Below are 17,993 nucleotides of genomic sequence, written 5' to 3' on the forward strand. Positions count from 1 at the left end.
TCTAAATTCACTGAGTATAATCCAAGTAGCTAGGTTGCTGCTTTTAAGATAGTTAATGGATTTAAGTGATTAAATACTGTTGTTATTGAACTGTCTCCCCATGTGAACACTATTAGGCAATCCGAATGGCTCTGGATGACTCTTGAACGTGCCTTTCCTAAGCTCCAGAAAACAGCTGAGTTCTGTTGAAGAGAACTGATTGTGTGATTGGAAAGAGCGGTCACCAGTGGGCACGAGTGGCTACTCAATGACGGGTAAGACCTTCTATTGGCCTGACAGGGGGCAACCCAAGCCAGAGTGGATCACGTAAAGTCATTGGGCATCTCCTGAATGGAGGTGTGTTATGTGAGACAGGTATGAGGGTTGAGCAGGAGCTGTGAGGCCAGCAGCGTCCTTATGGCGTTAAGGGGAGATGACGCGGTGACGAGTCACGGCATGTCTCCCCAATAAAGCAAAGCTCCTCGATATATACCACTCGCCAGAAGAAACCGCATTAGTTGTATGGCTTGTTTTTTATTGTGACAAGCGTCTGCAAATATGCCAGGGGAAAACACCCTGATGGAGATTATAGATAAAGGGCGAACAGGAGTGGGCTTTCAAGAGCCAGCTGAGGCCATGAAGTGATTCCCATTAGTTGTTGTGGAGACAGTAATACATTTTTTTTATGTACTGGTTGCCTTATGGGCAAGGAAAATCATAGTGTTGATTTTGAACTAATATGTTATAACATAGTTTTAACTCTTGAAGGTCGTTAGACATGGTGGTGGCTAAAGATGAAGACAGCTTTTGATTTAAGGAAAGTCTGGATGACAAAGGTGAATGGTCAAAGGTTATTGTAATGAATACAAATTTTGACTAAGTTACAGCCTTAGGAGGCTGGTGAAAAATATTATTTGTTTATAGTGAGAGAGACTGCCTGAGTTGGAGGAAGGGATGGTAACTGTGTCTGTCTTTCTGTTATCGGCCTGCTAGAGCAAGCTGAAGCAAAATAATGATAATGAAACAAAACAACCCAGCTGACCTTGTTAAATTCTAATGAATAATGAACAAGACATGCTTTGAAACTGGTTGGGAGACCATGTAAAATTAGGTAGAAGCTACCGGAAAATGGGAAGTTTAAAATCTTATTTAAAATTTAAATCTTTTAGCAATAATATAAAGAAAAATGAATATTGAAAATGAGCAGTTAACATATGTGTGTCTAATATGAGTGCGTGTGATGGTGACAGCACTTTATGTCTTGTATGTATTAGTTTGGGGTACTATTATTTCCTGATTTTGAGGATATTGTGTCATTAACCTCTGGAATTAGTGTTTTATCATTACAGATGGGTTAAGTTAAATGACCAACTTTAAAAAAAAAGTTGATAATTCTAAGACAATCTGATGAAAAGACAATGCAGAACATGGGACGAGCTTTAATTGGAGTGGTTTTCCAGCTCTGTCTGCTATTGGTAATTATGAATGCTTTTGTCATTTATGATATTGAACTGAATTACTCTCTGGATTAGTATTTTATATAAATTGGAATTGTAAAGAAGATTGCCGTCCATTCTGGGGTAAAACTCTTGTCTAAATTCAACTGAGGGTCTAAATTTAAATAGACAACTAGGTGGGATCATAAGGTTAAACGTAGGAAAAAAAAAATATATATATATAGACTTGACGGCAGAGAGACAAAGTGGCACATTGGCTAAGTCACTATCCAAATTATCCAGAGTGAGCTCCCTCATTTTATTGAAAGGCCGGAGGGTGAATAAAGGAGGAGTGAATATAACTTCTAAAAAGAAAAGGTTTTATTTCTCAATCCATTAAATGTATGTATGACATTAGATGTCTAAGAAAACTACAATTTAATAAAGGTAAAAAGAGAAAGCAGCTATATGGCTGTGGGCTGGGATCTGAGTAACATAATATTTTGGTTTCTGTAAAACTGTAAAGATAAGCGGAACTGAGACAAATACTGTGAGAAGTAGTTATAATGAAAAATAAAGTTGAAGTTAATGATAAGAAAACAAGAGTATTGAAGAATTAATAAAATACCATGATTCCCCTAACGAGGGAACTTTAAGTGTCACTAGGCTGACAGTGGTGAGAGACTCGGATGCAGAAGGAACTGGCATGTAGGGCAAGATGGAAGAAATATAGTAGAAGAAAATGTATGTTATGAAAATACAATTTCTGATAGGATTTATGGAAGTCAAATTAAGTTTAAATGGTATGAAAAAGGTTAGGGTTAGACATTGTATGATTGACAGGGATTCAAGTGATATAAGGATAAGGAATGAACAAAAGCTTTATTAAGCAGAATGGGGAACGATCCTATATTTTAGTGGTAAAGTAATGACTGAAATGATGATGTGAATTTGTTTTATTTTATTTCTATTTTTGAAACAAACAAAAAAGGGTATAAGATGTTATACAATTAAAATGGTACATGCTATGTGACCGTAAACTGAAGGATGATTTCAGTAAAGACTTAAAGTGCTTACATCGATTATTATGGGCCTTAATTATTAATATTCTATTGTTTGTTGTTTATTTTTAGTTAGACAACCATTGTGTTTTAAACCTAAAGGGTCTATAAAAGGGGTAGTGAAAATAATGGATTAACCATCCAACTTTGTTTATAATAAAAGGATTTGGAAATCATAATTTTATAAATAAAAAAAACTAGTGCATATATTCTGGTACTCATGATTATAGACAATGTCTTTATTTAGGATCTGAGTAGTGACTGTGGATCTAGCCCATGCTAGGAATACAGCAATAGTGCTTGCTTATTTAGCCTGGCTTCCAGAGAACAAATATGTACTTGTTTCGTAATCAGTTATGTGTTTTATAAAAATTTTAACCTGACTGATAAACTGAGGAAGAATGACATTGATGTCCTGTTGTGAGTGGAAGGTGGGAGAGCCTCTTAATGGGGACTGGAATTTTTAGTATCCAGCATGTCCGTGACGAGGTGAAGAGACAAGTGTGACCCGGCAGGGGAGCATGCGTCACCACTCCTCCCTTCCGTAGTGACCTCACTGGTTAGACCAGACGTGGCGGTATTGGACCCCACATTGGTCTAAAATGGGGGACTGAAGGGTTGGTCAAAATCCCTTGCCTCTTCAAATACATATATAATCATATATCATTTTGAATGGTTATATACTTCCTTAATAAAAATCAATAATCAAATATATTCATTATCACATAATAATTTTTATATTCTTGTGCTTGTGAAATTATATTTTCTTAAATGCATGGATGTAAGTAACCAGTTTCTTTTAGGTGCATTCCAATCTTACTTTGAGATTGCACGTAGTACACGCAGGACACGAAGGCCACGTGACCCACAAGGCCGTTTGTCTCTTTCTCTGGGATCAGTAGAAAGGTTAGAGGGTCCTAAAGGCAGCGTGGGCACATATGATCCTTCGCTGGACATATGGTCAAGCTATATTGAGCGTTACTATCAAACTTTAATTGTTGTATTAAAATGTATTCTTTCCAGTATATTTCCTTCCTTGGGAGTAAATGCCAGTGATCTGTTTTTCTCTTAAATGAGTGAATGTTTTAGCAGTATGTTTTGGTATACTTAACTGATAATAAGGAGCTCAGACTCTCTTCAGCCTTGATGGGAGCTGTTATTTGCTAGTGTCTGTTATTTGTGTGTGTGCGTATGACATTCTATGTAGGTTCTGGACGGTCGGACCAGACACCCCGGCGCCCTTCTCTAACCTGCGAGGCCACCACAGACCTAAATCTAATGAGTGGACGACAACTATCTTGACTAATGGCGATAGGCACCCCTATCTCCTCACATGTGTTAAATTGTTTAGGCTTTCATGTTTCTTAGCCAATGAGAATCATTCAACCTGTAAGCAATGACGTAGCTTAGACCTTGGAAATGGTATAACTGCTGTGATCTTTGTAACTGTAAGCGGGGCGGCCTACGAACTCCTGTGTGAGTCTTGAAGCTGACTTCTGCTGATGAAAATGCAAACTATCTTCAGTAAAACTTTTCTTTAATTTTTTATAATTCTGACTCCGGGTCTTCATTCTTCATATCTGGTTCTGGGTCTTTGACTGTTTACCCCTTACAATTTTTTGATTGACTTTTTTCTGTCAAGAAATAAAGAAATGCTGGTTATGTTGACTAGCATAGCTGGTTGATCAGGAAAGTGATCTGCCGGGAACTCACCAGTTCACCAGCATCCAAAACACAACATATGCTGCTGACAGCAAGAAGGGAGGACTTTCACGGCTTTAGAACATATAGACTGAAAACAAGTGGTGAGTCATAGGTGTGTGTCTGAATATATACAAGCACACATTGCATGAGTCATACGCATCCAATAATAATGTGTGAGAATTATGTTTTTCTTCTTTTGCAGGTGGTGTTCAGGGCATAAACTTGACAGTATCAAAATGTCCTATTTGAAATATAGCCTCACCTAACTGAGCTATGAGTCATCCTCCACCAACACTGATAAATCTGTGCAATGAACCTGCTGTAAAAGTTGCAATGTCCTCGCTTTTTCCCAGAAATGGCACAATAGCAGCAATCACTTATGATTTAATGATTTTGAGGATGTAAAATGTAAGTCAGAGCCAGGAGTGTGAAGCTCGGAAATGCTCATAAATTTCATTCTCAGAATGTTATGTAACCCAACTTTTCAATGTGAATGAAGATAGCTTGTGCTCATACGCTAACACGCCATGGTCTTGCTGTGCAACCAACAAAGGCAGTAACCACCGTCAATCCACCCCCACAGTAAGCTTGTAAACAAAACATGAGCTCATGCCTTACAAGCTGCAAAATGTGTGCTTACACAAATGTCAGACAAAATCTTACCAGTACAGTCAATATATAACTGTGTAAGGAATTCATATTTCATAAAGGATATTTAGTGTTATATATGTAACACTAAGTATATATATATATATAACCTATTTAGGAACTATGAATTCCTTACACAATGTTATATATTGACTGATATGTTTATAGTACACACACACATGTGTGTGTGCGTGCGTGCGTGTATATATATATATAATACTTAATATACAGGATTGATCAACATGTTGACAGGATCAGCATGTTGAGTGTCTGACTACAGTGGTAGAATTTTTATTATGGTAGTGGGGTTGTAATAGATGTATAGCCTATACGTCAACAAACAATAGGCCTATATTTTGAATATAGGCATGTATATATTAAACACATACAGTCAATACATCTCTTCTGTTCCATATATAGCTATAGACATACAGTCAACCGGCTGATCTAAGACATGCAATTACTGCCCTCCACTGGTCAAATAGCTAAATGCGATTAAAACAACAAATTTCTGATATCTGCGATGGCAGCCCCTGTATCCAATATTATCATTGTAATACAATGCATGATGTTTTTATCTCTGTGTGTGTGTGTGTGTGTGTCTGTGTGTGTGTGATTCTTGTCATTTAAGGTAGTAAGCTATATTTTGATATTGTTTTATGTATGTAACCATGTCATATCCTCATATTGACCGTGCTGATTGGCTGGGGAAGGGCTTATTCGAGAAATGGAAAGTTGTGGTAAGGTGCAGGAAGCGCATGCGTGGGTGTTTGAAGCGGAGGACAGTTCTCAAGGTCCCAAGGCTACGATATTTATAACTCAGCTTGTTCACCCTTGCTCTTGCTTTCTCTTGCCTTATGAAGGAACATCTTTATCCAGGTCACTGCACAATTCTGAGAGAAGTTATTTTTAGCTTCTTGGCGTTCTTGCATGAGCAGTTAAGGTGCTGTGCATTTTGCGTGTGTAAGTTGGGCCTACCTCAAAGGCTGATTTGCAATTTTTCCATGACCACGAGAAACCTGATATAGGGATGTGTTTTATAATTGTTGTACTTCACTGTATGTTTGCTATAATTTCTTTTCATTATAATGTGTAAAAAAAAAAAAATGCGGTAGGGTTGCCACCCGTCCCTTAAAGTAGGCTACGGAATTGTCCCTAGATAGCCTAAAATCCGTCCCATATCAAATGAAAACGGGACGGGACCTCTTTTACTGTCTATGGACGGGGCGCGATTTGTCCAGTATTTTACATAGGTCCATAGTTGAATAAAAACATAAGGATTTTGCAGTGTTAATAGCAAATATAAAGAAATCAAGTAGGCTAGCCTAGTGGAAAAGCTCATTTTCGCGTGATGTTGTTTCCATAGCGACGGAGTCTCGTGAACATGCGCTGTAAACCTGCTCGGTTTTTAATCCCTTGAGCGTAAAAAAAGTTATCTTTGTCCAAAAGATACAACAAAATGTAAAAAAAAAAAAAAAAATTAAACAAATGTAATTTTACTCCGTTTATTAATGTGTTGTGTTGTGCAGGTCTCCACATTTTAATTTTATATAAATAAATATATAACAAAACAAATATTTTTCTGTAAAATTCACTTTATAAAAGACACATTTCTATCTTTCATTCGTGGGGATAACATGGATAATTTGACATGGTTTAATGTACGAGTGTCGCCCACCTTTTGGAAAATGGCGTTTTAAAAGTAAAAAATTATCATTTCAACCAGTAGATGCAGCCACTATTTGACTACTGAAAGACATCTTTTCACAAGTTTTTCTTGTTGGATTCATATCTACATTTTATGAAATCACAATTATAACAATAAAAAATACTTTTTGTCAAAGTTTAGCATTTTTCGTGCTAAAAAAAATAATATTGTTTTTCAATAATATCATTATGATTAGAATCAACTGAATTGTGCCTGACCCCGCTTCTCAAAATCAGAAACAACACAGAATACACATAGACATAAATTAAGTGGCACACTTTAAATTTGTAGAATTGTATGAAAAACAGATGTTTGAAATAAATGATAAACTGTAAAGACTCCAACTTTTCTCTTTGTAACATCTTGTTCAATTTTGATTCTAACAAGGGGGGATGGGGTTTGGAATTGGGAGCCGTGAATGGGTGTCCCTTATTTTGGCAATCCTAGTTCGGGGGCAGGGTGTCCCCCGGTAAAAAAAAAAGGGTCTCTGGCCGGTACAAACCTTGTTCCATGGGGACTTAAAATACCACGGCAACAGTAGCCCAATTCCGTGTGAAAATTTAAAAAGTAGTCTACTAATAATAATTTTGCAAACAAAAAAGTAAGAATGCGTTTTGACTATTCTTGAGCCAGCACATTCTGTTGTAGGCTACTTGATTGTCACACATTAGCACACGCAGAACTATTTCATTGTCCTACCGAAAGAACCGTGAGTAGCAACACTTCACTATCATTCTGCCAATCTGCACCCAACTGTTTCTGGGTGGGGTCATCGCCGCCCTGCAGGGGGCCTCAGTCTGCCGCATTGTTCAGTATGCTAAAGAGGAACATATGGTGATAGCACTGTTGTGCTAATGTACTGAGCACTACTGAAAGCACGTGATATTCTTTGAGGAACCATTAGCAAGTGATACCAAGACCAGTATCTTATTTGCACAATCGTTGCTGAATGCAAAGGTAAAATATTGTATTCAATGCTAATAAATTGAGCACTATTCTAAGTTAAATACTTTTAGACCATAGATCTTATTTTATGGGATTGCATTAAATTTAAAAAGAGAGCAGAATCAGTTGAACCTTTTCAACTTCTCAATAGCACAAGTTAAGCGTGTTTTTCAGCCTTTTGAATTTTTTAAATCAAGAAACAGCCTTTTAAACGTTTTACATTCATTTTACTCATTTACTCACAGTGTTCACCCCTTACAACACTGAAGCAGGATTTCAAGACATTTTAGCAAATCTGCATGTGAACCTAAAGTATGGGGTTTGAGTTCAATAAAGATTCAAAAGTTGCAGTCAGTTCATCAGAAGCATACAATTATAATCGCATGTCTAATTGTATCCTCAAAAGGAAACATGAATTATAAATAGGTTTCAGAATAAATCAACTTGTCTGCTATATTATTGAGAACCAAAGAAATAGTTAAGCCTAAAAAGGAACAGTAGAGTGGATTCAGCATTAAAAAGTAGCCTTGAAAGATAATCCATTTTATTTATTGTGTGTTGTGATTTTTGCAAACAATGCAAACACTACTGAATTAGAAGATGTTCCTCTTATTGACGTAATCAACCTCTAATGTTACCACTATAGGCCTATTGAAAAAAATATATATGATTACCACAGATTGTTCCTTATCAGTTAATAAAATTGCATTTTATCACAAAGAAGTGGCATTGATTCGTTAAGGTTATTTCATTAGGGTTGTTTGTCTGTGGCCTACTAGGATTTTTGATCATACAATGCTATATTTAAACAGATTCTAGGCTACTAGTTCAAATTACAGCAAACATATCATACCAGTAGCCTATAGAATAAACGAGCATTGCAAATTCAGTTTTTTTAAATATTGCAAAACGTTTTTAAACAATATATAAAATGGAAAGGATTAATTTAAGACCTTTACGTAAGATTATATAAATCTCTCTTTGAGATCAAGTAATATATTTTAGTGTAAGAGTGACAAAAGGTTATTCTTTATTCATGTGACCTGTGACGCGCCGAGATTTGACACGCCCCCAGTGATCTGCAGTCACGTGAAGCATTTAAACTGGCGCCATTTTCTGTGCCCGGTCTCATTCTGCCGCAGTCGGCGTCGCGTTCAGCAACCTTCCTGTGTGTTCGAGAAAAACTGTGAGGTAAGGAATACAGCTTCTTCTTTTTTCTTCATCAAACCTTCTTTCTATGGTTAAATGAAGTGTTATATCCTGTTGTTGCATTATATTGGTGTGTAATTTGTTATTCTGGTTTATTTGTCGTATATACACGGTTTTTACGTATTCTTAGTCTTTAAAAATACTTGTTTAAAGTGGTTTATGTTGTAATTGCTGTCTTTACTTATAATGGCTCACATGTTGTATATAAATCGTTTTGGATTAGTCGGATTAGATGGCTTTCTTTGTTCATGTTGTAGCTCAAAAGCTCTTCGTCGTGACCTAGTTCCACTGACCTACTTTTCATAAAGCTAGCGCTTCTAATATTGAATGGTTATTTTCATTTCGGCTTTACAAATGAATTTAGTCGAAAATCTAAAACTTTACAGTTCAAACGGGTTTGAAAAGATTAAGCGTTTCTTTGTGGCAAAATGGCTGCAGCACGCTGTGAGGAAGAGGAGGGGGTGGGTAGAAAATGGCGCTTCCTTGTTGCGCACTTTGAAACACGATGCGTCTGAGCAGCTCGACGAATTTGCTTCCATTTTACTTCCGTTCAGCCCTTATTTTATTATTTTTATGGTTTTGACTTTTTTTCTAACCGTTTTTGCGTGGCAGTATTGTATAAAAATATCTATTTCTCTGCAGAATATTAATCATGTCTGACGAGGGAAAGCTCTTCATTGGTGGTCTGAGTTATGATACCACGGAACAGTCTTTGGAGGAGGCTTTCTCCAAATATGGAACCATTGCCAAAGGTATGTGTTCACTTCTATTTAATTAGTATTGTGTTTTTAAAATAACTGTTACAGCTTTATTCATGATTATGCGCTGCTTTTGTTGTTTTAGTTGATGTCATCAGGGACCGTGAGACCGACCGTTCCAGGGGATTCGGCTTTGTTACGTTTGAAAATCCAGAGGATGCAAAGGATGCCATGGCTGCAATGAATGGAAAGGTGAGGAGATTGATGCATTTAACGACTATAAAACCTGAATTTTAGCCAAATGTTAATTTTTTTTTAACTTTAATGTTTGATTTGTGGCCATTTTGTTGCCTGTTGATTTTAGTCTATTCAACATTAAAGTTGTAGTTCATCCAAAAATGAAAATTAGCATTACCCTCAAGTTGTTTCAAACCTATGTTTCTTCTGAACACAAAATAAATTAACCAGGCAGTTAATTGTAGCCACCGACTGCCATAGTATATTTGTTTTATACTATGGAAGTCGATGGCTACCCTCAACTGTCTGCAGTTACCGACATTCTACAAAATATCCTCTTTTGTGTTCAGCACAAGAAACTCATGCAGGTTTGAAACAATCTGAGGATGAGTAAACTATAACAATCTTAATTTTAGGCCACCTATACCTTAAAGACCAAGTAATAAGTGACATGAAATTCATTAACTGGGCTGGAACCTAAACCGCATTAACCATAAGATGCATCTTTCTTGCAGTCTGTTGATGGCCGCATGATTCGTGTTGATGAAGCCGGCAAATCTGGTGGACGGTCTGGTGGATTCAGAGGCGGTTCTGGAGGTGGCAGGGGATTCTTCAGGGGTGGCAGAGGAAGAGGTTTGTATTAAACTTGGATAAGTTTGCATTTGAAGTGGTCATGGCGCTATGTAAATATCATGACAAAGCTGATGGTCCACCTCAGTGGGTGCATCTTGAATGTCTTGTTCATGTCATGTTTATTTTCTATGCTAATTTTATTTTTTCTTGGTTAAACAGGTGGTGGAGGATACAGTGGAGACAGAAGCTACGGTGGCGACAGGAGCTATGGTGGAGACCGCAGTTATGGCAGTAGTGATAGAGGCTATGGTGGAGGGGAGAGAAGCTATGGCGGAGGTGACCGTTCATACGGTGGTGGTGGTGGAGGAGGATACTCCAACAGGAGTGGAGGATACTCCAGCGGTGGCAGTGGGTACAGGGATAACAGGTGAGGGATCTCTTACGGTTGGAATGGTTGTGCAGGAGGAACAGTTTTTTTGGTCTTGTAACCGTGAACCCCTTAAATATGGCAAATATTACTTTTGGTTTTAGGAGCCAGGGGGGATATGACCGCTCTGGCGGATCCTACAGAGACAGTTACGACAGCTACGGTACGTATTGCTTGATTGATTACTAATTTTACTATTCAACTGCACCAATAGAGTTCAGGCCACTGTGATCTTAGAATAATGTCTAGACCTAAGCAGAATGAGAACTGCCACTTCAACTTTTGAGATCAGTCAACTTGGTTGCTTTATCATGGAATTGCTGACCACAATCCTAGAAGTCATTTTTCAATATTAGCGACTAAAGTCGGTTTTGTGCACTTGATCAGAATAGTCAATAAGACCTTGTTCGAAAAGAATCATATCATGGTGTCAGATCACTTTTTGGAAAGGATGTTCACAATGCTCCAGTGCCTTTACACTCTTGCCTACTTCTTGTCCTCAGCTTCACACGAGTAAAAAAAAATCCTGATTCCAAGATCCATCCCTACTACGCTGGCTGTATTTAAAAAGATGCGCTCTTCGAAGACCTTTTTTATTTTTACTTTTTTCTTTACGTTTTGTGTTCTGGTTCAAATGTTCTATTAAAGACAGACTCCTTTTTTACCGTGTCAAGTATCCGCAGGATGTTCCTCTCATTGAGGAGCTGCCTAAAATCCATGAGCATTCAGTTACTATAAGACTTTCAAGCCTAGTGAGGCTTCCTGTATCTGCCATTTTTTTACCTTGCGATTGTTATAGATGCTCACAGGGGGTTGAAATTGTCTTTGTTTTTCTTTTAGTATGTGTTTAAGAAATTTGTCTCTGAAACCATGCGTGAAAATTGAACTGTCCAACACAGCCTGATAGCTTCTAAGACCAATTTCCTCAAATATCTTTGGACCAATTTCTTAATATCGGCTCACTGAAAGTGCTAGGGGCATTTGCATTTAAACTGAATTTTAAAGCGGCAGCTTCGCCATCAGAAAATATTCTAATCCGATCCTCCAGTAGAAGCTTGATAAGCTGTGATGTGCTCTTTATGGCTCCTTGCCACCTCCATTTTGTGATGCATTCCTTTAGTGAAGCAAGGCAGGCATGTTGCGTTGGAGTTGTCTCCGGCAAACCTCCTTGATGTTGCTAAAGATTTGTAAATATTCATTATCCAAAGAGTAAACCACTTCAGTGGGTCATTGAGCCTCATGTTAGGACTAATGACCCATGGTACTTTGCTCTTTGCACAGTCTAAATTTATTTTTAAAAGTATGCTCTACTGTGGACTGAACTTATCCTCTTAAATGTCAAGGTTTTGTTCCTTCTTGGAAAGAAATGTGCTCTGTTTCTGTATATCAACACCTCAGAATCCTTTTTCTTTTTTGTATTAATCTGGCTTCATGAAGCCCATTAAAAAAAATGGTTGGAAACTGCTCTGATTTCTTTTGCCTCCGATATTAATCTCAATGCAAGCCAGATGAATGTTTTGGAATGGCTAGCTGGGAATTTAGCTTCTGGGATCTTAAGTGTTCATCTAGGAAAATAAAATTTAGTATTTGTTCAGCAAACAAATATGAAGATGAAACGTTGCTGTTATGGTATAGCAAGCAATGGCTCTGTATAATGCTTCATTGGATCCAAGAGTTCTCTGCTAGCAAATTCGGAAATCAACAATGTCCTTGGAGAATGAAGTGTTGTGCCTTCCGACTCAAGAATCCTGAGATGAAAGCTGCTCTCTTGACTAGGTCATTTGTGGAGATAGGCCTGTAATGTGAGGTAAAAACTTTTGCTCTCCTGTACGCATCCTACAACAGTTCTCATTGTCCATGTTTTCTTCGAATATTGCCTCGACCAGTGATCTATTACGTCTGCAGAATCTAGTCAATCCTGTTCCACATCTTCCCCCTTTAAAAGAAAATAACAAGCTGCATGACTAGACTACTTTTTATAGTGCGCTCGTGTTTGGTGGAAAGTACCTCATGCCGCCCTTCAGATGAGATGTTTAAGTCCCTGTTCTGATTGCAATTTTTGTCTGCACCCACTTTAAAGACTCATCTTTTTGTCACTAACGTCAAAACCAGACTTGAAATTTGAGATGTAGCCTTTGCGTCGCCTCATCGTCTTTTGAGTGATTCACTATGGAGTCCCTATAGAATTGCCTGGTCCTTTTTCAACATTAGTTTTGTATGAATTTCTTGCTTGTTTAATCTAGAAATGTAATTAGTTGTTTATTTAAAAATTAAGTGCATGGTTCTTACAATTGTTGTCCCCATCTACTATAGTAAAATATGCTTTTATTTTCCAGACTGATGCATTGGACGTGTTGCATTTGAGAACTAGCGGAGGAAGCTAACCTTTCAGATGAAATGAAGTCATTTTCATGGTGAAAATGAGAGGTATGCAGTTGCTTTTAAAATCCATGTTTGATTTAATAACAACTAGTTTAAGTAATGTCCAGATGTTCCAATAGAAATAGGTGTTTGAGTAACATTAATTTGTTAGTTTCTTCTGTATGCTTATTTTAATTCTTTCTGACACAATGTTTTTATTTTCTTTCTTCCCCAGAGCTCATGGAAAGCTGTTGTGCTGATGAACCCATCTCTCCATAAAGATAGCATGGAAAGCGTCAAAACACTTTCTAGAGATGAACAATCGATCGTCTAGATTGAAGTTTGTGCTGTATTTTGCTGAAAGTGGTTGACAATGGTAACATCAACCAATAAGGCTGATTGTTACAAGGTGATGCAGTAGAAAGGTGTTCATTTTAAAGTCTTGAGTGACAAAGTAGTTCAATAAAGTTTGTTTACACTATTTTGTTCAGTATTTTGCTTTACAAGTTTATTAGCATAGGTTTTTCCCTTGAGGTTAGTTTAGCAATACACACACTTTCACCACAAGGTGGCAGTGGTGGCCAACTACAGTAGTGGTTCTCAACAGTTGACTCCAAGGCACCCCATTTCAATTGTATTTTACCAGAAAGATTTTTATAAACATTTACTCAATCTCCCAGAAGTATTTTAGAGCTTGGGGGAAACTAAATTTCAACACAAATGCCCATGGAGTTTGATGTACACAACTTTCAGATCATTAGGTTATATTATCCAGGTTTAATGACCAATTCAAGTTAGAAATGTCTTAAAATAATAACTTTATTATTTATATAATGCTTGTTTTTAGAGATGAATGGGAAATTTCATGATTGTAGTGACTAAAATGATCATGGTTATCAAAATCATAGTATTATGTTCTGTAATTGTTTAAAGTACTAATACACAACTGAAATTTCCACTAGTTTTATATTGAGAAATAACAATTAGCAGCACTTTGTTTGCATAAGAATTAAAATATTAACAATAGCTGTATTTTTTTTATTATAGCATAACATGTTATCTACCAACATTTTCAAAAAGTTTTGACTAAAGCCATAAAATGATAACCTAATTTCTCAGACTTTAAACTTTTTCTAAAAATACGAGTTAAAATTATAGGTTTTTTTATCTGCACTGTAAGTAATACTAAATACATTAAAAATAGTTTAGATATTTAGAATGTTTTTTTTTTTTACATCAACTGGTTTAAATGAACAGCTTTGCATAATTCAGCCCAGTTTCCATTTTGGTCAGAAAAATGGTAGACAGGCTCACTGCCTTCCACCATGATTTTTTTTAACACTAAATGAAGTCTATACTACATTCTTGAGACTTGCTTTACTTTGCTTAATGCAAATACAGTTTTAATAATTAAAATATGAAACCATAATACTAACCCTTAGGGATTTAATCCTGGGTTATTCAACTGGTAACCGTTTCATTCATACCATTTTGAGCCCGCCTTGGAAGTTTCCTGAGGCCCCCTAATGAGCTCTGGGCCTCTGGTTGAGAACTACTGCATGAATGCTTGGTATATACATTTAAACACAGACAATTAAATGCATATTAGACTTATGTGAAACTGACAAGAATAAGCCTTTATTTTAAAATTGCACATTTAATGTTACAGATGTGCTGAATGTTGTATAAAACCAAACATGGATGATTGAACCAAACAACTTGTTTTGAACTAAATTAGTTTATCCAGGTTGCCCTTCCATGTTTCATGTTGCTTCGGAGGAGGTGGATTCATACTGCAATGAATCCATGGAAGGTATTGGGAAATGTCAGTGTATCTTGTGCGGTGGTCTCCATTTGACTCCGCTGTGTAATAAGATACAATTCCCTGAGCAACATCTCCACAAACAAGTGGACCCCCAGAGTCTCCCTGTAGATGATATCATTTGATTATTAGTATATCTAGAATGCACTAACAATACACCGTAGATAATAATTTGTAAGTGATGCCACTTGAAATACCCCTGCCGGTCCAGTCGTTCCCGCGCTGCACAGAGTGTCATTTGTCCCACAGTTTTTAGAGTCCAACAGAGTTACATTTGCTTCTTTGAGGACTATTGATGGATGGCTATCATGGTAATCCTGCAAGCCCCAACCCATGACCATGCAATCCTTTAAGATTGCATGTTTGAGACTCGCTTTTTTTGGCAAGGCGATAGTCTTCACATTTTTATTCAAAGTTGCTGGGGTTTCAAGCTGAAAGGCAAGGTGCAAAGTTGTACATTTCTTTCTGTTTTTTTTTTGTATTTTAGTGAATGTATTCATTAGATTACATACAAGTTAATTAGATTTAGCCAAATGATATTCTGCAAACATCAGATTTCCTATTATGAAAGAAAGGCCATTTTTCAAAAGCGTGGTTCCAATTATAAATGGTTCAACGTTATATATTACCTTTAAAAGCATGATGTCATGACCTGGTGTATTGCTCTTGAATTCTGGATGTGGAATTGGATCTACAGCTACACCGTCAGGTAAATAGTTGCTGTCACTGACCCCTAAATACACCTTAAGATGGCTAAAGATGACAACAACAAAAGAAACAGATACAGAGGCCATACTTACAAAAACATATACTTCAGGTAACACTTTACAATAAGGTTCATTAGTTAACATTAGTAAATGCATGACCTAACAATGAATGAGCAATACATTTGGTACAGTATTAATCTTTGTTAATATTAGTTAATAAAAAATACAGCTGTTCATTCATGTTAGTTAATACATTTACTAATGTTAACTAATACAACCGTTGATATTAATAATGTATTAGTACATGTTGAAATTAATATTAACTAAGATGAATAAATGCTGAAGAAGTATTGTTCATTCTTAGTTGATGTTAACTAAGGTAGTTAACTAATTAACCTTATTGTAAAGTGTTACCATATTTCAATACAAAGATATTGCCACTTTGGATATGAAAAGTCACTTGTTTATTGTGGAATTTGTTGTATACCCTTTTTAATTCCAAAATATGATAATTAATTTCACCTACCTATGTTTACAGTGGGCGGCTGTCAACACAAAATCGTCTCTTACCAAAAAACCACCACATACTGCTTTGGATTTAGAGTCACGAATGTAGACCATGTAGGGTCGACTGTGTGGAATGGAGACTTTACCGCCAACAATACCATCATGCGTGGAGAAACCTAAGAAAGAGTTTAGTTCTATGAAACAATTCGACAGCATATTATGAGAAACAAACGTTTGTAAATACATAAGTAGATTAGATGCGATCACCTGGAGTGCAGGAACGCAGCAGTAGCAGACTAGTTATATGCCAAAGGATGCTCATTGTTGACAGCTCAGTCACACTCGGTATGCACCACAGAAATGTTGTCTCCTGCTTTTGTACAGAGTCAAGAGACCCGTACCCGGAAGTTAATGGTAGAGGCTGCAGCATGCTCTGTATCCAGATCGGTTTCACTGATGTAACAACATTTAAGCTTGTTATGATCACAAATCAGTGATTATCATCAGCTCTCGCTGTTTGACTACTCAAACTTTGGTGATAACATCAGAAAGTGCACACGATCAGAATTTCAGTATCTGTAATTTAAGCAACTTCTGGTACCTCGTTTACCACACTTTATCAGGTACAACTTTTACAAAGCTCTTTGACCCCAGAACAGCTGTAATGTTTTGTGGCATTGATTCAGCAAGACCCTGCAAACATTCTTTAGAAGTTCAAGTCTCTATTGACATGGTAGCATCATGTAAACTGGACATTTGTGATGTGAATCATAATCTTTCTTCATTGAGATCTTGAGACTGTGGAAGCCATCGGAGTTCACTGAACCTCTTGAGCATGTGTGCATGCTTTTATGCACTGAGTGTTCTTTGTGTTTCCTTGTTGCTCGAGACACAACTCATTCAAGTTTAACCTCTTCACTCTTCACACTGATGTTTTCCAAACTTGCTAATGGTTGGTGTCCTTGCAGAGCTGGAGATTAAAGGTGTTATTTGGTGTGAAATTGTAGAAAGTAGCTGAGAGTTAAAGGCTCCCTCTTTCCTCATTGACCAAAATCTTGACTTCGCCCTTGGATGTTATCCTTGTCTTTAAGTACAGATACACTTGTCCAAAGGGGTTTGTCCATCTAAGTTGTGACATCCACTTTGACAGTTGTTGTCTGGTTTCCCAGATGTACAGCTCTGGCCACTTGGATAAAAGGTGAAACATCTTGACAAACAGAAATTCATTAATCTGGCCAGAATAATCTACCAGAAAATGTGAATCTTCACAGTCAAATGTTATGCATTGAATTCAAAGCTTGCACTGTAAATGCGACTACTGTGAAGTGAAGTTACAGCGATGGAATTACATTTACCTGCCCAAATAAATATGCAAACAGCAATGCTAGAGAGTTTGCGTGATCACCCTTAAAGTTGTTCAGAAACAGAGTTCAGTGGGCCAGAGGTTTTGTAGCTCCTTGTAGAGTCCTCCAAAACAGGAAATCCATTTTCATGGCTTTCATTACACGTCTTTGATGGATGTAATAAAACGCGCATTGAACAAAAACGCTGTTTTGAGTACCTCTGATATTAGCGATGTGGTCACATAGTTCCTAAAGGCTGTAATGCTATATGCTTGCTTTAGCCATGCAAATGCGCCAAGCAGTAGCACAGGAATGCCCATTAAGAAACTTCCTACGTCTAGACTGAGGTATGTTCTTCTCATACCTGAACCACAAGACGTTATTATAATTATTGTGAATGAAGCGCAGCCAAGGTTTCTGTGACCGAGGGATGGTGGGGAATGGGTTGCATGTAAAAGACTGGGTCTTGAACAGTAATGGGAATTACAGGAGGAGGTTTGGAGAGGCCGAGCAGAAGAAAGGGAGGCAGCGGGGGGGTGTCTAAAAGGACGTTTACCGGCAGACTGTCAGCTTTATTAGAACCAGGGGGTTGACTATGGGATGGTTAAGCAATTAGACGTCATGATAG

General features: G+C 37.2%; 2 protein-coding genes across 5 annotated transcripts; one reads left to right on the top strand and one right to left on the bottom strand.

Annotated features, from left to right (window-relative positions):
• Positions 1-8,542: 8,542 nt before the first annotated feature.
• On the top strand, positions 8,543-13,467 carry cirbpb (cold inducible RNA binding protein b). 4 transcript variants are annotated; one of them, XR_008807545.1, is made up of 8 exons: positions 8,543-8,672; positions 9,333-9,442; positions 9,534-9,640; positions 10,141-10,258; positions 10,418-10,625; positions 10,730-10,788; positions 12,962-13,052; positions 13,222-13,467. XR_008807545.1 is itself a non-coding variant. In XM_056256446.1 (7 exons), the coding sequence occupies exons 2-7, from the start codon at positions 9,343-9,345 to the stop codon at positions 11,140-11,142; spliced, it is 606 nt and encodes a 201-aa protein (XP_056112421.1). In that variant the 5' UTR covers positions 8,543-8,672; positions 9,333-9,342; the 3' UTR covers positions 11,143-12,095. The 4 variants fall into 4 exon arrangements, 1 of the variants encoding a protein (XP_056112421.1); XR_008807547.1 differs by having other exon boundaries at positions 10,418-10,624; positions 10,722-10,788; XR_008807546.1 differs by lacking the exons at positions 12,962-13,052; positions 13,222-13,467 and adding an exon at positions 11,129-12,095 and having other exon boundaries at positions 10,418-10,624; positions 10,722-10,788.
• Positions 13,468-14,597: 1,130 nt separating this feature from the next.
• On the bottom strand, positions 14,598-16,432 carry si:ch211-212d10.1 (granzyme E). Its single transcript, XM_056256444.1, has 5 exons — positions 16,290-16,432; positions 16,042-16,198; positions 15,438-15,561; positions 15,006-15,239; positions 14,598-14,913 (listed from the first exon to the last, which is right to left on the bottom strand). Exons 1-5 carry the CDS (start codon positions 16,342-16,344, stop codon positions 14,716-14,718), a joined length of 768 nt encoding a protein of 255 aa, XP_056112419.1. The 5' UTR covers positions 16,345-16,432; the 3' UTR covers positions 14,598-14,715.
• Positions 16,433-17,993: the final 1,561 nt, after the last annotated feature.

This window comes from Rhinichthys klamathensis, unplaced genomic scaffold (assembly GCF_029890125.1).
Source record: "Rhinichthys klamathensis goyatoka isolate OS25496 unplaced genomic scaffold, OSU_Roscu_1.1 h1tg000127l_1, whole genome shotgun sequence".
In the NCBI taxonomy this organism is placed as follows: Eukaryota; Metazoa; Chordata; class Actinopteri; order Cypriniformes; family Leuciscidae; genus Rhinichthys; species Rhinichthys klamathensis.

What these genes read in the sequence shown, in the direction of transcription:
- cirbpb (XM_056256446.1), top strand. Translation starts at nt 9,343, where the DNA reads ATGTCTGACGAGGGAAAGCTCTTCATTGGTGGTCTGAGTTATGATACC. An exon ending in ATATGGAACCATTGCCAAAG is followed by an intron (nt 9,443 to 9,533) that starts GTATGTGTTCAC and finishes TTGTTGTTTTAG; the next exon opens with TTGATGTCATCAGGGACCGT. An exon ending in AGTGGGTACAGGGATAACAG is followed by an intron (nt 10,626 to 10,729) that starts GTGAGGGATCTC and finishes TTTTGGTTTTAG; the next exon opens with GAGCCAGGGGGGATATGACC.
- si:ch211-212d10.1 (XM_056256444.1), bottom strand. Translation starts at nt 16,344, where the DNA reads ATGAGCATCCTTTGGCATATAACTAGTCTGCTACTGCTGCGTTCCTGC. An exon ending in ATGACATCATGCTTTTAAAG is followed by an intron (nt 15,240 to 15,437) that starts GTAATATATAAC and finishes CTTGCCTTTCAG; the next exon opens with CTTGAAACCCCAGCAACTTT. An exon ending in GAACGACTGGACCGGCAGGG is followed by an intron (nt 14,914 to 15,005) that starts GTATTTCAAGTG and finishes TATCATCTACAG; the next exon opens with GGAGACTCTGGGGGTCCACT.